Genomic DNA, 20,268 nt, shown 5'->3' with positions numbered 1-20,268 from the left:
TTATAGTGTGGGGGAATGTCATTCTACATTAAACAAGTGCGTATAGGGAACCTCGGGTAAATAGTCAAACTGCACATACAAACACAGTCAAGGCCATAGCGGTGGCAGCCCATTGTTGTTGGTCTGCCATGTCTCTCCACCCCTCTCTCCTCTGCATCCTGGCCTGCTTCCCAAACTGGTCCAACAGGAGTGTTCTCACTCCCACACCCTCTGTCACCAAGCCCGCTTCTGGTTTGTGTGGACCATCACAACTACAGCATGACCACATTTTTGCCTTGAGTATGTTGAGTAAATGGTACTCAGCTCCCAATACCATCCCCAAAAACAAAGGATTTAAGTGTCAGTTCCTTCACGTATTGTCTCACACGGTCATTGCTCAGTCCAAGAATGGGAATTATTAGATGGGTAGAGAGGTTCCAAAACTAAACCACGTCATGTATTTATTTCAATTAAGTTTAAGTTTATTAATACTTAATAATGTTTGTATGTCTAGTCAGGTATGATCAACTTTTTTAAAAAGTTTCGCAATTGTAAACCATTAGTAAAAAAAAAACTAGATGTTTTCAAATGATAGGGAATTTTCTGATTTTGAACAATAGACATAAAAAAATAAATGTTGACCATGCAGGCTCCAACATAAGTTGTCAACAGTGGTCACACTCAACCTGGCTCTTGTTAGGTACAGTGCCTTGAAAAGTATTCATCCCCCTTTGCGTTTTTCCTATTTTATTGCATTACAACCTGCAATTTAAATAGATTTTTATTTGGATTTCATGTAATGGACATACACAATAAGCCCTGTGTAGCTCAGTTGGTAGAGCATGGCGTTTGCAACGCCAGGGTTGTGGGTTCGATTCCCATAGGGGGCCAGTATGAAAATGTATGCACTCACTAACTGTAAGTCGCTCTGGATAAGAGCGTCTGCTAAATGACTAAAATGTAAATGTTAAAATGTAAATCAAGTCCACCTGTGTGCAATCTAAGTGTCACATGATCTCAGTAAGCAAGGGGCACCACCAAGCAAGCAGCACCATGAAGAACAAGGAGCTCTCCAAACAGGTCAGGGACAAAGTTGTGGAGAAGTACAGATCAGGGTTGGGTTCTAAAAAAATATCAGAAACTTTGAACATCCCACGGAGCACCATTAAATCCATTATTAAAAGATGAAAAGAATATGGCACAACAACAAACCTGCGAAGAGAGGGCCACCCACCAAAACTCACGGACCAGGCAAGGAGGGCATTAATCAGAGGCAACAAAGATAACCCTGAAGGAGCTGGAAAGCTCCACTGCGGAGATTGGAGTATGTCCATAGGACCACTTTAAGCCGAACACTCCACAGAGCTGGGCTTTACCGAAGAGTGGCCAGAAAAAAGCCATTGCTTAAAGAAAAAGATAAGCAAACAAAAGGCATGTGGGAGACTCCCCAAACATATGGTAGAAGGTACTCTGGTCAGATGAGACTACAATTGAGCTTTTTGGCCATCAAGGAAAATGCTATGTCTGGCGCAAACCCAACACCTCTCATCACCCCGAGAACACCATCCCCACAGTGAAGCATGGTGGTGGCAGCATCATGCTGTGGGGATGTTTTTCATCGGCAGAGACTGGGAAAAAGAATTGAAGGAATGATGGATGGCGCTAAATACAGGGAAATTCTTGAGGGAAACCTGTTTCAGTCTTCCAGAGATTTGAGATTGGTGCGGAGGTTCACCTTCCAGCAGGACAATGACCCTAAGCATACTGCTAAAGCAACACTTGAGTCGTTTAAGGGGAAACATTTAAATGTCTTGGAATGGCGTAGTCAAAGCCCAGACCTCAGTCCAATTGAGAATCTGTGGTATGACTTAAAGAATGCCTGTACACCAGCGGAACCCATCCAACTTGAAGGAGCTGGAGCAGTTTTGCCTTGAAGAATGGGCAAAAATCCCAGTGGCTAGATGTGCCAAGCTTATAGAGACTTACCCCAAGAGACTTGCAGCTGTAATTGACCAAGCTTTAACTTCCTGACTGATGTCTTGAGATGTTGCTTCAATATATCCACATCATTTTCCTTCCTCATGATGCCATCTATTTTGTGAAGTGCACTAGTCCCTCCTGCAGCAAAGCACCCCCACAGCATGATGCTGCCACCCCCGTGCTTCACGGTTGGGATGGTGTTCTTTGGCTTGCTAGCAACACCCTTTTTTCTCCAAACATAACGTTGGTCATTATGGCCAAACAGTTATAATATATTTTTGTTTCATCAGACCAGAGGACATTTCTCCAAAAAGTACGATCTTTGTCCCCATGTGCAGTTGCAAACCGTAGTCGGCCTTTCAGGTTATGTCGATATAGGACTCGTTTTACTGTAGATACTTTTGTACCTGTTTCCTCCAGCATCTTCACAAGGTCCTTTGTTGTTGTTCTGGGATTGATTTGCACTTTTCGCCCCAAAGTACGTTCATCTCTTGTAGACAGAACGTGTCTCCTTCCCGAGCGGTATGACGGCTGCAAGGTCCCATGGTGTTTATACTTGCGTACTATTGTTTGTACAGATGAACGTGGTACCTTCAGGTGTTTGGAAATTGCTCCCAAGGATGAACCAGACTTGTGGAGGTCTACAATTTCTTTTCTGAGGTCTTGGCTGATTTCTTTTGATTTTCCCATGATGTCAAGCAAAGAGGCACTGAGTTTGAAGGTAGGCCTTGAAATACATCCACAGGTACACCTCCAATTGACTCAAATGATGTCAGAAGCTTCTAAAGCCATGACATCATTTTCTGGAATTTTCCAAGCTGTTTAAAGGCACAGTCAACTTAGTGTATGTAAACGTGTGACCCACTGGAATTGTGATACAATGAATTATAAGTGAAATAATACGTCTGTAAACAATTGTTGGAAAAATTACTTGTGTCATGCACAAAGTAGATGTCCTAACCGACTTGCCAAAACTATAGTTTGTTAACAAGAAATGTGTGGAGTAGTTGAAAAACGAGTTTGAATGATTCCAACCTAAGTATATGTAAACTTCCGACTTCAACTGTACATCTCCACTCTAATAGGGAAATGCCTAGTCTCGAGATATAACAATACTCATCCATTTGTACATGCATATTAATACATCTTGTATTATTTATAAATTGGAGGGGATATAGAAAGTCTACACCTCCCTTGGATGTCTTCACATTTTATTGTGCTATAAAGTGGGATTCAAATTGATTTGTCATTTTTGTCAACAATCTACAAAAAAAACTTGAATGTCAAAGTGTAATATATAAACTACAGTCAAAATTTGGACACACCTACAAGGGTTTGTCATTCAAGGGTTTTTCTTTATTTTTACATTGTAGAATAATAGTGAAGACATCAAAACTATGACTATTACACATATGGAATCATGTAATAACCAAAAAAGTGTTAAACAAATCAAAATATATGTTATATTTGAGATTCTTCAAATAGCCACCATTTGCCTTGATGACAGCCTTGCACACCACTCTTGGCATTCTCTCAACAAGCTTCATGAGGTACTCACCTGGAATGCATTTCAATTAAAAGGTGTGCCTTCTTAAAAGTTACTTTGTGGAATTGTTTTCCTTCTTAATGCGTTTGAGCCAATCAGTTGTGTTGTGACAAGGTAGGGGGGGTATACAGAAGATAGCCCTATTTGGTAAAATACCAAGTCCATATTATGGCAAGTACAGCTCAAATAAGCAAAGAGAAATGACAGTCCATCATTGCTTTAAGACATGAAGGTCCGTCAATACGGAAAAGTGCAGTCGCAAAAACCATCAAGCGCTATGATGAATCTGTCTCTGATGAGGACCGCCACAGGAATGGAAGACCCAGAGTTACCTCTGCTGCAGAGGATAAGTTCATTAGAGTTACCAGCCTCAGAAATTGCAGCCCAAATAAATGCTTAAAAGAGTCACAGACACATCTCAACATCATCTGTTCAGAGGGGACTGTGTGAATCAGGCCTTCATGGTTGAATTGTTGCAAAGAAACCACTACTAAAGGACACCAATAAGAAGAAGAGACCTGCTTGGGCCAAGAAACACGAGCAATGGACATTAGACCGGTGGAAATTTGTCCTTTGGTCTTTAGTAGAAATTTGAGATTTTTGGTTCCAACCGCAATGTCTTTGTGAGACGCGGTGTGGGTGCACGGATTATCTCCGCATGTGTAGTTCCCACCGTAAAGCATGGAGGAGGAGGTGTTATGCTGTGGGGGTGCTTTGCCAGTGACACTGTGATTTATTTAGAATTCAAGGCACACTTAACCAGCATGGCTACCACAGCATTCTGCAGCGATACGCCATCCCTTCTGGTTTGGGCTTAGTGGGACTATCATTTGTTTTTCAACAGGTCAATGTCCCAACACACCTCCAGGCTGTGTAAGGGTTATTTACCAAGAAGGAGAGTGATGGAGTGCTGCATCAGATGACGTGGCCTCCACAACCCCCCGACCTCAACCCAATTGAGATGGTTTGGGATGAGTCGGACGACAGAGTGAAGGAAAAGCAGCCAACAAGTGCTCAGCATATGTGGGAACTCCTTCAAGACTGTTGGAAAAGGATTCCAGGTGAAGCTGGTTAAGAGAATGCCAAGAGTGTGCCAAGCTGTCATCAAGGCAAAGGGTGGCTATTTGAAGCATCTCAAATATAAAATATATTTTGATTTGTTAAACACTTTTTTGGTTACTACATGATTCCATATGTGTTATTTCATAGTTTTGATGTCTTCACTATTATTCTACAATGTAGAAAATAGTAAAAATAAAGAAAAACCCTTGAATGAGTAGGTGTCCAAACTTTTGACTGGAACTATATATATAAATATATATTTAAAGATTATTAAAAAATAAACACTAATATACACTGAGTATACAAAACATTAAGTATACAAAACATGCTCTTTCCATGACATAGACTATCCAGGTGAAAGCTATTATCCCTTATTGATGTCACTTGTCAAATCCACTATAATCAGTGTAGATGAAGGGGAGGAGACAGGTTAAGGAAGGATTTGCGACAAGGATTGTGTACAGAGGGTGAATCGGCAAGACACAACATTTAAGTGGATTTGTAAGGGGTATGGTAGTATGTGCCAGGCGCACCGGCTTGTGTCAAAAACTGCAACGCTGCTGGGTTTTTCACGCTCAAGGTTCCTGTGTGTATCAAGAATGGCCCACCACCCAAAGGACATCTAGCCAACTCGACACAACTGTGGGAAGCATTAGAGTCAACATGGGCCAGCATCCCTGTGGAACACTTTCGACACCTTGTAGAGTACATGCCCCAACGAATTGCGGCTTTTCTGGGGGCAAAAGTGTGTGTGTGGGGGGGGTGTACCTCATTATTTGGAAGGTGTTCCTAATGTTTGGTATACTCAGTGTACTTTGATTAGATAAGTATTCACTCCCGAGTCAATATATGTTAGAAACAGCTTTGGCAGCGATTACAGCTGTGTCTTCTTGGATAAGTCTCATAAGAGCTTTGCACACCTGTATTGTGCAATATATATTTCTTTAAAAAATTCTTCAAGCTCTGTCAAGGTGTTGGGGATCATGGCTAAAGAGCGATTTTTAAGTCTTGCCATAGATTTTCAAGTCAAAACTGTAACTTGGTCACTTAGGAACATGCACTGTCTTCTTGGTAAGCAACTCCAGTTGTGTTGTAGGTTATTGTCCTGCTGAATGGTGAATTCCTGTCCCAGTGTCTGGTGGAAAGCAGACTGAAGCAGGTTTTCCTCTAGGATTTTGCCTGAGCTTAGCTCCATCCCATTTCTTTTCATCCTGAAAAACTCCCCAGTCTTTGCCGATGTCAAGCATACCCATACCATGATGCAGCCACCACCATGCTTGAAAATAAGAAGGCAGTTACTCAGTGATGTGTTGTGTTGGATTTGCTGCAAACGTAAGGCTTTGTGTTAAGGCCAAAAAGTGTATTCCTTTGCTTATTTTAGTGCCTTGTTGCATACATATGCATGTTTTGGAATACTTTTATTCTGTATATTTTTATTCTTCTTTTCACTGTCATTTAGGTCATTATTGTGGATTCACTACAATGTTGTTGATCCAGCATCAGTTTTCTCCCATTATAGCCATTGAACTCTGTAGCCATTTTAAAATCCCCAATGGCCTCATGGTGACATCCCTAAGAAGTTTCCTTCCTGTCCTGCAGCTCAGTTCAGAAGGATGACTGCATCTTTGATGTGTCTGGGTGGTTTAATACATCATCCACAGCATAATTATTAACTTGACCATGCTTAAAGAGATATTCAATGTCTGATTTGTTGTTGTTACCCATCTACCAATTACGCCCTTCTTTATGAGGCTATTGAAAAGCTCCCTGGTCTTTAGTTGAATCTGTACTTGAAATGCAATACTTGACTGAGGGACTTACAGATATATGTTGTATGTATGGGGGACAGAGGGAGGGGTAGTCATTCAAAAACCATGTCAACCCCTATTATTTCACACAGTGAGTCCATATAATTTATTATGTGATTTGTAAAGCCAAAACTTACTTCTGAACGAATTTAGGCTTGCCTAAACAAAGGGGGTGAATACTTATGCAACAACTATATTTTAGTTATTTGATTTGTATTAATTTGTAAAAATGTGTAGAATTTAATTTTCACTTCGACATTTTGAGTATGTTGTGTAGATCAATGATAAACAAAATACAATTAAATCTATTTCAATGTCACTTTGTAATGCAACAAAATGTGAAAAAAGTTCAAGGGGGTGTAGACTTTCTATAGGCACTGTATATACTGTATTTATCCGGTTGCCCTTACATTATGTCCACTTTATCAGTTGATTATTTGTATTCCAAAGCTATAGAACAACTGACCATTGCATTTTACCCTGTAACTCTCCCTATACCTGCTTACATTGTGTGATTAAATAACTTATACTGAACAAAAATACAAATGCAACATGCAATCATTTCAAAGAGTTTACTGAGTTTACAGTTCATATAAGGAAATCAGTCAATTTAAATAAATAAATTAGGCCCTAATCTATGGATTTCACATGACTGGGAATACAGATATGCATCTGTTGGTCACAGATACCTTAAAAAAATAAAAGGTAGGGGCTTGGATCAGAAAACCAGTCAGTATCTGGTGTGACCACCATTTGCCTCACGCAGCGCAACACATCTCATAGAGTTGATCAGGCTGTTGATTGTGGCCTGTGGAATGTTGTCCCACTTCTCTTCAATGGCTGTGCGAAGTTGCTGGATGTTGGCGGGAACTGGAACATGCTGTCGTACACGTCAATCCAGAGCATCCCAAACATGCTCAATGGGTGACATGTCTGGTGAGTATGCAGGCCATGGAAGAACTGGGACATTTTCAGCTTCCAGGAATTGTGTACAGATCCTTGGGACATTATCATGCTGAAACATGATGTGATGGCGGAGGATGAACGGCACGACAATGGGCTTCAGGATCTCATCACGGTATCTCTGTGCATTCAAATTGCCATTGATAAAATGCAATTGTGTTCGTTGTCCGTAGCTTATGCCTGCCCATACCATAACCCCACCTCCACCATGGGGCATTCTGTTCACAACGTTGACACCAACAAATCACCCGCCCACACGACGCCATACACATGGTCTACGGTTGTGAGGCCGGTTGGACGTACTGCCAATTCTCTAAAACAACGTTGGAGGTGGCTTATGGTAGAGAAATTAACATTACATTCTCTGGCAACACCTCCGGTGGACATTCCTGCAGTCAGCATGCCAATTGCACACTCCCTCAAAACTTGAGACATCTGTGGCAGTGTTGTGTGGAAAATGTTTAATCAAGGAGTGAAGTCGGGGGAGGTGGATCTTTATAATTTTCTTTATAATGTCGAAATAAACATGTCTTCAACCCCCATATCACACCCTCACAAACTGAAATCATACGAGTGTACATTGTATAATCAGTTAGTGAGAGAGCCTTAAATATCACATGAATTTGTATCCACTTAATGAATCGCAGCAAAGTTGGTTCCGGTTTCAGTCTTCTCTTTGGTCACGTTCGTGTAGGTCAGCAAAAACACCCTAGTGATTGGTTGACATTAGAGCCTCCCACAATGCTGGCGATGGCTGCAGGATGAAGTTTGTGAAGAGCAAATACAGAAACTTGTAGTCAACTGCAGTCAAAACTTCATAACCTTTGATCACATGATTTTTGTAAAGTACATGCAGTTGACATGTAGGCGCAAGTCAGACCATTTTTATCTCCATAATGCAACACACCTTGAGAGGCTCGAACGCACCCCTGATTTCCTTCACCAATAGCTCCTCAGTTAGTTTCCTTCCTGATATCTTAAAATTCATGAGCTTGCCCTAAAAGGTCCAAAGGGGTTCTAAAATAGTAACCAGTCTTCTCTTTTAGAAAGCAAATAATGAGACTGACAAGCCCAAAACCAATGTTAACATTTGGTAAAAAGTATAATATTTAATTCAAGTTTATATACACTACCAGTCAAAAGTTTTAGAACACCTACTCATTCAAGGGTTTTTCTTTATTTTTACTATTTTCTACATTGTAGAATAATAGTGAAGACATCAAAACTATGAAATAACACATATGGAATCATGTAGTAACCAAAAAAGTGTTAAACAAATCCAAATATATTTTATATTTGAGATTCTTCAAATAGCTACCCCTTGCCTTGATGACAGCTTTGCACACTCTTGGCATTCTCTCAACCAGCTTCATGAGGTAGTCACCTGGAATGCATTTCAATTAACAGGTGTGCCTTCTTAAAAGTTCATTTGTGGAATTTCTTTCCTTCTTAATACGTTTGAGCCAATCAGTTATTATGTCAAGAACAGCTCAAATAAGCAAAGAGAAACAACAGTCCATCATTACTTTAAGACATGAAGGTCAGTCAATACGGAACATTTGAACATTTTGAAAAACTTTTAAAGTTTCTTCAAGTGCAGTCGCAAAAACCATCAAGCGCTATGATGAAACAGGCTCTCACGAGGACCGCCACAGGAATGGAAGACCCAGAGTTACCTCTGCTGCAGAGGATAAGTTCATTAGAGTTACCAGCCTCAGAAATTGCAGCCCAAATAAATGCTTCAAAGAATTCAAGTAACAGACACATCTCAACATCAACTGTTCAGAGGAGACTGTGTGAATCAGGCCTTCTTGGTCAAATTGCTGCAAAGAAACCACTACTAAAGGACACCAATAATAAGAAGAGACTTGCTTGGGCCAAGAAACACGAGCAATGGACATTAGACCGGTGGAAATCTGTCCTTTGGTCTGGAGTCCAAATTGGAGATTTTTGGTTCCAACCGCTGTGTCTTTGTGAGACGCGGTGTGGGGGAACGGATGTTCTCCGCATGTGTGTTTCCCACCGTAAAGCATGGAGGAGGAGGTGTTATGGTGTGGGGGTGCTCTGCTGATGACACTGTCTGTGATTTATTTCGAATTCAAGGCACACTTAACCAGCATGGCTACCACAGCATTCTTCAGCGATACGCCATCCCATCTGGTTTAGGCTTAGTGGGACTATCATTCGTTTTTCAACACGACAATGACCCAACACACCTCCAGGCTGTGTAAGGTCTATTTTACCAAGAAGGAGATGACCTGGCCGCCACAATCCCCCGACCTCAACCCAATTGAGATGGTTTGGGATGAGTCGGACCGCAGAGTGAAGGAAAAGCAGCCAACAAGTGCTCAGCATATGTAGGCATTCCAGGTGAAGCTGGTTGAGAGAATGCCAAGAGTGTGCAAAGCTTTGTTTAACACTTTTTTGGTTACTACATGATTCCATTGGTGTTATTTCATAGTTTGATGTCTTCACTATTATTCTACAATGTAGAAAATAGTAAAAAAAATAAAGAAAAACCCTTGTATGAGTAGGCGTTCTAAAACTTTTGACCGGTAGTGTATGTCCTCAATGAGAAATCCAAAATATATCTGAGATCAGTCAAAAATAATAAAACAGATACATTTAAGTCATGATCTGTCTGTAATGTAACAACAAAAATAAAATTGGGAAAATACACAGGTTAAAAGATCCACTGGACTGGTATTGACAGATCATTTTCTGTATGCTGCAGATGAGTTGTAAAATGAAGACATCTCCAGGTCCTGTAGTAGACCAACCCTTCTCCTTCTTACCCCAGTTGGTGAATGTATATTCCCCAAACATCATGCAATTAAAAACACTGTCCCGTCTCGATCCACTGTTCTTCTCACTCCATTAGGTTTTTGACGTCTTGGCTCCTTAAAATTAGTGCATATTTCATCTTATTTGTGCTCAAGCCATCCTCTTGGTTTGTGTAACCTTGACAACAAGCCAAGCCAAGCCAGTTGTCCATCCCCATCTCTTCGCCAGTGTTCCGTTTTTGTCTTGCAGGTATTTTAGGTGTCAAAGGAATGCTAAATAAAGGAATGGTTGCATCTTCTTCAGTCCATGCATGTGCGTTTCAATGTTTTATAATATATGTACACACTATTTCATAAAGCGTACAGTGGAAGAGTTTCAGTACGTGTGCTAGACAATGTGTGTCTGTGAGTGGGGGTGATTTGAGAGGAAATGGTCGTCAGTTAAGCATGGGGATGAATCGTGCCAAGGAAGTCACTGTAAGAAAAACAAAACAAAATTACATTGAGCATGACTCCTCATGTCAGTACAAAGACGGCCAAGAATGTAGACATCAACTGTACAACTAATTGCCTCCATTTAATAATTGCTGCTTAGTTGGCCTAAGGTCATGACACAGTGAGACAGACACTCAACAGTGTCAACAGTGAGACATTCCTTGTTACTGTGTATCTGTGTCTAGCTGCTGTACCTGAGTATGTGTGGCAGCTCAGGACTCCTATAGATTAACTTGTGCTTGTAGGACAGTGAGACAGGAAAGGGGATGAACTGGACCTTGTGTCCACTCAGGCTCTTGGACTGAGAAGCTATGTTGTACAGCTGAGGGGAGGAGGAAGGAAAGGGAATTAGACAAACACAAACAATGGAGTAATGGGAGCCTCGTGTTCAGTCCAGTTTAAAAGAATAGCAAATATAGACCTGGCCCTGCTGTTAACTATGAGTGTTCTGTGATGCAGAGCGTTACACAGAGGTCTGCAGTGGTGCAGTAGTGCCATTTAGGTTTCCCATTTGAATAAGATTACCAATAAATAAAAACAATAGTAATTAAAAATCGAATTAATTCAATTTCTCTGCGTTTTCCAAGTCATTATTCAAGTTTAATTGTCTCCGAGACTCAGCTCCCACAACGCTCACTTAACTATGCTGAAATGAATAATGGCGTGGCATTGGCATACACAGAATTCATTTAGAAAATTCTAATTTCTTATCTTAAATTTGGGGAGTTTTAAAGGCATCCTAAAAGACCATCAATTTTAGATAATTGAAGTGAGAGGAATTTGAATAGTAACTAGCGTGAGTTGTTGCCAAGACTACAGCTGATTGTAAATTGTACAGGATATTAATTATCTGTATTAAATCAACTATTACATTTTTTTGTAGATCAAATAGCTTCCTGTATCCTCCGCAAAAGGAGGACCAGACGAAGGTTGTGTGGGGTCGAGATGAGGATGACGTCAATTTATCCTCATAAAGAAATGAAGGCCAAACCAAAATGGATACCTTCTTCCCTAGATGAAAGGGTACGACTGAGTCATCCTCAGCATGAAGGATGAGCAATGGACAGGATATGTGGTCCACACTTGAAGAGAGAAGAATAAGCTACAGTTACATTCAAGTCTCTGAAGATCTTGGGGAGTCTGTTTGAACATGCATGGTTGGTAGTATAGTTGAAGTCGGAAGTTTACAAACACCTTAGCCAAATATATTTAAACTCAGTTTTTCACAATTCCTGACATTTAATACTAGTAAAAATTCCCTGTTTTAGGTCAGTTAGGATCACCACTTTATTTTAAGAATGTGAAATGTCAGAATAATAGTAGAGAGAATGATTTATTTCAGCTTTTATTTCTTTCATCATATTCCCAGTGGGTCAGAAGTTTACATAAACTCAATTAGTATTTGGTAGCATTGCCTTTAAATTGTTTAACTTGGGTCAAATGTTTCAGGTAGCCTTCCACAAGCTTCCCACAATAAGTTGGGTGAATCTTGGCCCATTTCTCCTGACAGAGCTGGTGTAACTGAGTCAGGTTTGTAGGCCTCCTTGCTCGCTCAACGCTTTTTCAGTTCTGCCCACACATATTCTATAGGATTGAGGTCAGGGCTTTGTGATGGCCACTCCAATAACTTGACTTTGTTGTCCTTAAGCCATTTTGCCACAACTTTGGAACTATGCTTGGGGTAATTGTCCATTTGGAAGACCCATTTGCGACCAAGCTTAAATTTCCTGACTGATGTCTTGAGATGTTGCTTCAATATATCCACATAATTTTCCTTCCTCATGATGCCATCTATTCTGTGAAGTGCAACAGTCCCTCCTGCAGCAAAGCACCCCCACAGCATGATGCTGCCACCCCCATGCTTCATGGTTGGGATGGTGTTCTTCGGCTTGCAAGCAACCCCCTTTTTCCTCCAAACATAACGATGGTCATTATGGCCAAACAGTTCTATTTTTGTTTCATCAGACCAGAGGACAATTCTCCAAAAAGTACAATCTTTGTCCCCATGTGCAGTTGCAAACCGTAGTCTGGCTTTTTTATGGCGGTTTTGGAGCAGTGGCTTCTTCCTTGCTGATCGGCCTTTCAGGTTATGTCGATATACAGTGGGGAGAACAAGTATTTGATACACTGCCGATTTTGCAGGTTTTCCTACTTACAAAGCATGTAGAGGTCTGTAATTTTTATCATAGGTACACTTCAACTGTGAGAGACGGAATCTAAAACAAAAATCCAGAAAATCACATTGTATGATTTTTAAGTAATTAATTTGCATTTTATTGCATGACATAAGTATTTGATACATCAGAAAAGCAGAACTTAATATTTGGTACAGAAACCTTTGTTTGCAATTACAGAGATCATATGTTTCCTGTAGGTCTTGACCAGGTTTGCACACACTGCAGCAGGGATTTTGGCCCACTCCTCCATACAGACCTTCTCCAGATCCTTCAGGTTTCGGGGCTGTCGCTGGGTAATACGGACTTTCAGCTCCCTCCAAAGATGTTCTATTGGGTTCAGGTCTGGAGACTGGCTAGGCCACTCCAGGACCTTGAGATGCTTCTTACGGAGCCACTTCTTAGTTGCCCTGGCTGTGTGTTTCGGGACGTTGTCATGCTGGAAGACCCAGCCACGACCCATCTTCAATGCTCTTACTGAGGGAAGGAGGTTGTTGGCCAAGATCTCGCGATACATGGCCCCATCCATCCTCCCCTCAGTACGGTGCAGTCGTCCTGTCCCCTTTGCAGAAAAGCATCCCCAAAGAATGATGTTTCCACCTCCATGCTTCACGGTTGGGATGGTGTTCTTGGGGTTGTACTCATCCTTCTTCTTCCTCCAAACACAGCGAGTGGAGTTTAGACCAAAAAGCTATATTTTTGTCTCATCAGACCACATGACCTTCTCCCATTCCTCCTCTGGATCATCCAGATGGTCATTGGCAAACTTCAGATGGGCCTGGACATGCGCTGGCTTGAGCAGGAGGACCTTGCGTGCGCTGCAGGATTTTAATCCATGACGGCGTAGTGTGTTACTAATGGTTTTCTTTGAGACTGTGGTCCCAGCTCTCTTCAGGTCATTGACCAGGTCCTGCCGTGTAGTTCTGGGCTGATCCCTCACCTTCCTCATGATCATTGATGCCCCACGAGGTGAGATCTTGCATGGAGCCCCAGACCGAGGGTGATTGACCATCATCTTGAACTTCTTCCATTTTCTAATAATTGCGTCAACAGTTGTTGCCTTCTCACCAAGCTGCGTGCCTATTGTCCTGTAGCCCATCCCAGCCTTGTGCAGGTCTACAATTTTATCCCTGATGTCCTTACACAGCTATCTGGTCTTGGCCATTGTGGAGAAGTTGGAGTCTTGTTTGATTGAGTGTGTGGACAGGTGTCTTTTATACAGGTAACGAGTTCAAACAGGTGCAGTTAATACAGGTAATGAGTGGAGAACAGGAGGGCTTCTTAAAGAAAAACTAACAGGTCTGTGAGAGCCGGAATTCTTAATGGTTGGTAGGTGATCAAATACATATGTCATGCAATAAAATGCAAATTAATTACTTAAAAATCATACAATGTGATTTTCTGGATTTTTGTTTTAGATTCCGTCTCTCACAGTTGAAGTGTACCTATGATAAAAATTACAGACCTCTACATGCTTTGTAAGTAGGAAAACCTGCAAAATTGGCAGTGTATCAAATACTTGTTCTCCCCACTGTAGGACTCGTTTTACTGTGGATATAGATACTTTTGTTTCCTCCAGCATCTTTGCTGTTTTCTGGGATTGATTTGCACTTTTCGCACCAAAGTACGTTCATCTCTGGGAGAAAGAATGCGTCTCCTTCCTGAGTGGTATGACGGCTGCAAGGTCCTGTGGTGTTTATACTTGCGTACTATTGTTTGTACAGATGAACGTGGTACCTTCCGGCGTTTGGAAATTGCTCCCAAGGATGAACCAGACTTGTGGAGGTCTACAATTTTCTTTCTGAGGTCTTGGCTGATTTCTTTTGATTTTCCCATGATGTCAAGCAAAGAGGCACTGAGTTTGAAGGTAGGCCTTGAAATACATCCACAGGTACACCTCCAATTGACTCAAATTATGTCAATTAGTCTATCAGAAGCTTCTAAAGCCATGACATCATTTTCTGGAATTTTCCAAGCTGTTTAAAGGCACAGTCAACTTAGTGTATGTACACTTCTGACCCACTGGAATTGTGATACAGTGAATTATAAGTGAAATAATCTGTCTGTAAACAATTGTTGGAAAAATTACTTGTGTTATGCACAAAGTAGATGTCCTAACCGACTTGCCAAAACTATAGTTTGTTAACAAGAAATGTGTGGAGTGGTTGAAAAACGAGTTTTAATGACTCCAACCTAAGTGTATGTAAACTTCCGACTTCAACTGTATGTTAAAGGGATACTTCGGATTTTGGCAATGATGCCCTTTATCTACTTCCCCAGAGTCAGATGAACTCATGGATACCAGACATAAAAAAGATATTCACAAGTTCATCTGACTCTAGGGAAGTAGATAATTGCCCAAATCCTGAAGTATCCCTTTAATGGCCCTAAGGTCCTTATACTATACTGGTGCTTGATAGAAATTGGTGACTCCACAAGAAAGTACTGCACAAAGAAAGTCTTGACAGAGATGAATGAATGTCCTCTGTAGGCCACCTACAATACAGTCTGACCTTCCCTGAGTTAGCCCACTCAGCACATACCAGAGGACATGGAGAAAAGGCATGGACAGAGCTTGGGTCGGCCATGTTCAGACTATGCCTCTACTCTTTAACATGCAAACACTCACACACACGGTCTGTTTATCTGTTGATATAACATTTGATACAAGGGTTTGAGTTCTTGATGAATACTTGTGTGTCAGGGAGGTCTTATTACATTTACATTACATTTTAGTCATTTAGCAGACGCTCTTATCCAGAGCGACTTACAGTGCATACATTATTATTTAAAAAAAAATCATACCCCCTGTGGGAATCGAACCCACAACCCTGGCGTTGCAAACACCATGCTCTATCAACTGAGCTACATCCCTGCCGGCCATTCCCTCCCCTACCCTGGATGACGCTGGGCCAATTGCGCGCAGCCCCATGGGTCTCCCAGTCGCGGCCGGCTACGACAGAGCCTGGATTCGAACCAGGATCTCTAGTGGCACAGCTAGCACTGTGTGTGAATACTCTATTTTGAAACATATGAGCAGGAACAAGTGACATAACACTGCTTTGAATCTAACGTTAAACTAAATGGTCTGGAAAGAATCAAGTTCAACCTACTTTTCGTCACTGGCAAATCGAATGCCATTTGCTGATATGGTATCTATAAAGAACCATTCAAAGCCTGGAAAGTAGCGGTAGACCTACAAGATGTAATGACACAGATGGTAGTTAAGAAAATAAAGAAATAAACTTCACATAAAATAAAATGAAATAAGATTCAACATGTAGTCAAGGGATTAAGAGGAAATGTTTGCCATAGAGAAGGGATGGCTCTTGGCCTCCTCTCGGATGTTGGTGAATGGAGATTCCAAGACTAAGGAGTTTGGTGGCGTCCCTGGAGAATAGAATGTCACAAAACCAACCTTCATGAAATATAACCATACTTATCTAAGATGTATAAATAAATTGCCTTGAATTCACATAATTCAGACATTCACTTCCTTGAATAAAGCGGTCACAATTCTACCGGGGAGACACTTTCTGTGACCCTGTAACCCAGTCAGAGGGGTGTGAAAAATTCAAGTTGTAGACACTTGAGCTACAGTGGGGAGAACAAGTATTTGATACACTGCCGATTTTGCAGGCTTTCCTACTTACAAAGCATGTAGAGGGCTGTAATTTTTATCATAGGTACACTTCAACTGTGAGAGACGGAATCTAAAACAAAAATCCAGAAAATCACATTGTATGATTTTTAACTAATTAATTTTTGCATTTTATTTCATGACATAAGTATTTGATCACCTACCAACCAGTAAGAATTCCGGCTCACACAGACCTGTTCGTTTTTCTTTAAGAAGCCCTCCTGTTCTCCACTCATTACCTGTATTAACTGCACCTGTTTGAATTCGTTACCTGTATAAAAGACACCTGTCCACACACTCAATCAAACAGACTCCAACCTCTCCACAATGGCCAAGACCAGAGAGCTGTGTAAGGACATCAGGGATAAAATTGTAGACCTGCACAAGGCTGGGATGGGCTACAGGACAATAGGCAAGCAGCTTGGTGAGAAGGCATCAACTGTTGGCGCAATTATTAGAAAATGGAAGAAGTTCAAGATGACGGTCAATCACCCTCGGTCTGGGGCTCCATGCAAGATCTCACCTCGTGGGGCATCAATGATCATGAGGAAGGTGAGGGATCAGCCCAGAACTACACGGCAGGACCTGGTTAATGACCTGAGGAGAGCTGGGACCACAGTCTCAAAGAAAACCATTAGTAACACACTACGCCGTCATGGATTAAAATCCTGCAGCGCACGCAAGGTCCCCCTGCTCAAGCCAGTGCATGTCCAGGCCCGTCTGAAGTTTGCCAATTACCATCTGGATGATCCAGAGGAGGAATGGGAGACGGTCATGTGGTCTGACGAGACAAAAATATAGCTTTTTGGTCTAAACTCCACTCGCCGTGTTTGGAGGAAAAAGAAGGATGAGTACAACCCCAAGAACACCATCCCAACCGTGAAGCATGGAGGTGGAAACATCATTCTTTGGGGATGCTTTTCTGCAAAGGGGACAGGACGACTGCACCGTATTGAGGGGAGGATGGATGGGGCCATGTATCGCGAGATCTTGGCCAACAACCTCCTTCCCGCATTACGAGCATTGAAGATGGGTCGTGGATGGGTCTTCCAGCATGACAACAACCCGAAACACACAGCCAGGGCAACTAAGGAGTGGCTCCGTAAGAAGCATCTCAAGGTCCTGGAGTGGCCTAGCCAGTCTCCAGACCTGAAACCAATAGAAAATCTTTGGAGGGAGCTGAAAGTCCGTATTGCCCAGCGACAGCCCTGAAACCTGAAGGATCTGGAGAAGGTCTGTATGGAGGAGTGGGCCAAAATCTCTGCTGCAGTGTGTGCAAACCTGGTCAAGACCTACAGGAAACATATGATCTCTGTAATTGCAAACAAAGGTTTCTGTACCAAATATTAAGTTCTGCTTTTCTGATGTATCAAATACTTATGTCATGCAATAAAATGCAAATGAACTACTTAAAAATCATACAATGTGATTTTCTGGATTTTTGTTTTAGATTCCGTCTCTCACAGTTGAAGTGTACCTATGATAAAAATTACAGCCCTCTACATGCTTTGTAAGTAGGAAAACCTGCAAAATCGGCAGTGTATCAAATACTTGTTCTCCCCACTGTACCACTGGAAGAGGAGCCTTGTGTCTGTGGTGTGTTGAGTCCAACAGCCAATGAGTTAGCGCCTCCAGTAGTATACAACACAAAGTCTGAGTTAATGTTTCTCTCACTTGCTAGGATCTGACTAGTGATCGAATATACTTGAAAATGGGAAGAAGCATAATATTGTATTAGGATATGCTTATTATGTTCAATCTGTACTGGACATTGGGTGAGGAAAGCTTGTAAAAGTCCATGGCGAACCTAAGCATATGTGGCCCTCAAACTTAACTTTACATAAATGGAGTGTCAAAATATTTGGTCAAACTTTTCATAATCCCTCCCTGGACTCCAAACCAGGCTCTCTAAATCCCCAACACAAGAAAGTAAGTTAGCCCACTTTTTAATTACTCTAAGAATGGTACAGGTATATAACACCACAATAATTCTAAGAATGCTACCTGTGAACTGTTGTTTATCTAAAACCTTTTTTTGGGTGATACACCCAGCACCTGCACTCACTAAAGGCTACATAAATCAAGGCTATATTTAGCATAGTAGGTGTGTAGTCATAGCCTTAATGAGCAGATGCTTACCTATGTTACACAGACGTCTGACTAGGTTAGTGGCCACCCTGGAAAAATAGAAAAAATATTAATTAAAAGTAGTTACTGTAAATTGACTGATCTACTGGTACAAACAAATTCACCCAACATATAAGTTAATTTCTGCATCAATGCAATATACACTACATGGCCAAAAGTACAGTACTTTCATCCCATTCTTGGTTCATAATCATACATGCATTTTCATTATTTTACACAAATGTAATTTGTGAAATGTTGAGATGAATGTCATGGAGAGACGGATGTCTGTCTGTAGAGTGTTCCTACCCTGTTCCCAGCGAGTGGCCCCAGACGTTGAGGGGTTTGCTCCCCACCCTCTCCATCACCCACTGGTAGAGGAACAGGGCATCTGACGTCATGTCTCTCTCAGAGGGGCTCCCGTCTGAATCACCCCAACCTGGAACAACAAAAGAAGTATGAAAGATAAAGCCCCTAAATTAAGTTCTCAGGTCAGATTATATTTTTAAAGGGGTATTGTGATATTGTCATTGCAGACAGAAATAGATCCCCTCTTACCTCTATAATCAAATGTGACTACATGGTAGCCTAATGCACTAAGGACCTGGGGAGGGGAAACAAACTCAACTCCAGTTATCAGACTGAAAGCAGGTCAATTCACAAACAATACATTGAATTCTATTTGTTGGTCAGTACTCAACATAGAGAGTATGGGTGGGATAAAAGCGAAGCAATTGCAAGTGTGTCTGCAATGAAATCCTCTCACCTTGTACAGTTGAACTCTATGGTCCCCTCCTCTGAAACAGACAGGATGGACAAGTTTATCAACCAGGTGAAAGGTAAAGCATTCCTCACACACATATCACAACCATTTTGAAGAGCGCATCGTTTCTATGTACAAGTTCAAAGGTTGTGAGTCTGCTTCAACAACGAAAATTGAAGGTGGATGGTCGTCATGTGAGTTAAGGTCACAGTCCAGAGGCAGGGTGTAGGCCAGGGGTACTAGGCTAGAGTAGCACTTTGAGATAGTCAAATTAAAAGTGCTTTTTAAATCAAATGTGTGATCACCTTGTACCCGCGTTGCCGTGAAGGTACAGCATGACTGGATAGGGGGATTTTAAGGTACTGTCATACCACTCTCTGTCCTTCCCCTGAGCCTCCTTCCACATCTGGGATGGGACTGTGTGCCTGGGGGGGAACAGGAGCAGTGACAAAAAATAAGAGAAAGGTATAAGCAATCAATGTATACCATAGAGGCCAACTATAGACTAAGAGGTGTGGGGTGGGACAGATTGACACAGGGGTAAAATAAACAACAACAAAAAATCCCATAACTCAGATCGATTGTCTGCGGGGCCAAGTTAACGTCGCCTTTCATGTAAAAATAAATAAATAAATAATAATAATAATGATCATCATGCTTTAAGGAAAGGAGATAATTTTGTATTAAACTGCAGGTTTGACCAATTCCATTCCTATTCAATTGAAAAAATAAAAAAATACATATGACAGAAATCAGTCGCAGTGACGGAGAACTTTAACCCCTGTGACACACAAGCCAAACTGGTTTGATATATGCTTAATAATAATAATATGCCATTTAGCAGACGCTTTTATCCAAAGCGACTTACAGTCATGTGTGCATACATTTTTAAGTATGGTTGGTCCCGGGGATCGAACCCACTACCCTGGCGTTACAAGCTCCATGCTC

The 20,268-nt window shown here is 41.5% G+C and overlaps 1 protein-coding gene across 1 annotated transcript in view; it reads right to left on the bottom strand.

The window, feature by feature from the left end:
• Positions 1 to 9,869: 9,869 nt before the first annotated feature.
• LOC121569657 (lysophosphatidylserine lipase ABHD12-like) overlaps positions 9,870 to 20,268 on the bottom strand; it is a 61,228-nt gene continuing 50,829 nt past the window's right edge. Inside the window, exons 4-13 of the mRNA XM_041880798.1 lie at positions 19,626 to 19,745; positions 19,324 to 19,354; positions 19,116 to 19,161; positions 18,867 to 18,996; positions 18,570 to 18,607; positions 16,101 to 16,180; positions 15,904 to 15,986; positions 11,620 to 11,698; positions 10,811 to 10,938; positions 9,870 to 10,596 (exon numbers count right to left, since the gene is read on the bottom strand). Coding sequence (XP_041736732.1) covers positions 10,563 to 10,596; positions 10,811 to 10,938; positions 11,620 to 11,698; positions 15,904 to 15,986; positions 16,101 to 16,180; positions 18,570 to 18,607; positions 18,867 to 18,996; positions 19,116 to 19,161; positions 19,324 to 19,354; positions 19,626 to 19,745 — 769 coding nt within the window. The 3' untranslated portion in view covers positions 9,870 to 10,562. The remainder of the gene's footprint in view (positions 10,597 to 10,810; positions 10,939 to 11,619; positions 11,699 to 15,903; positions 15,987 to 16,100; positions 16,181 to 18,569; positions 18,608 to 18,866; positions 18,997 to 19,115; positions 19,162 to 19,323; positions 19,355 to 19,625; positions 19,746 to 20,268) is intronic.

Source organism: Coregonus clupeaformis, chromosome 1 (genome assembly GCF_020615455.1).
Source record: "Coregonus clupeaformis isolate EN_2021a chromosome 1, ASM2061545v1, whole genome shotgun sequence".
NCBI classification, from domain to species: domain Eukaryota; kingdom Metazoa; phylum Chordata; class Actinopteri; order Salmoniformes; family Salmonidae; genus Coregonus; species Coregonus clupeaformis.
The sequence above is the reverse complement of the archived record's forward strand: the minus strand, read 5'-3'. Positions and strand labels throughout refer to the sequence as shown.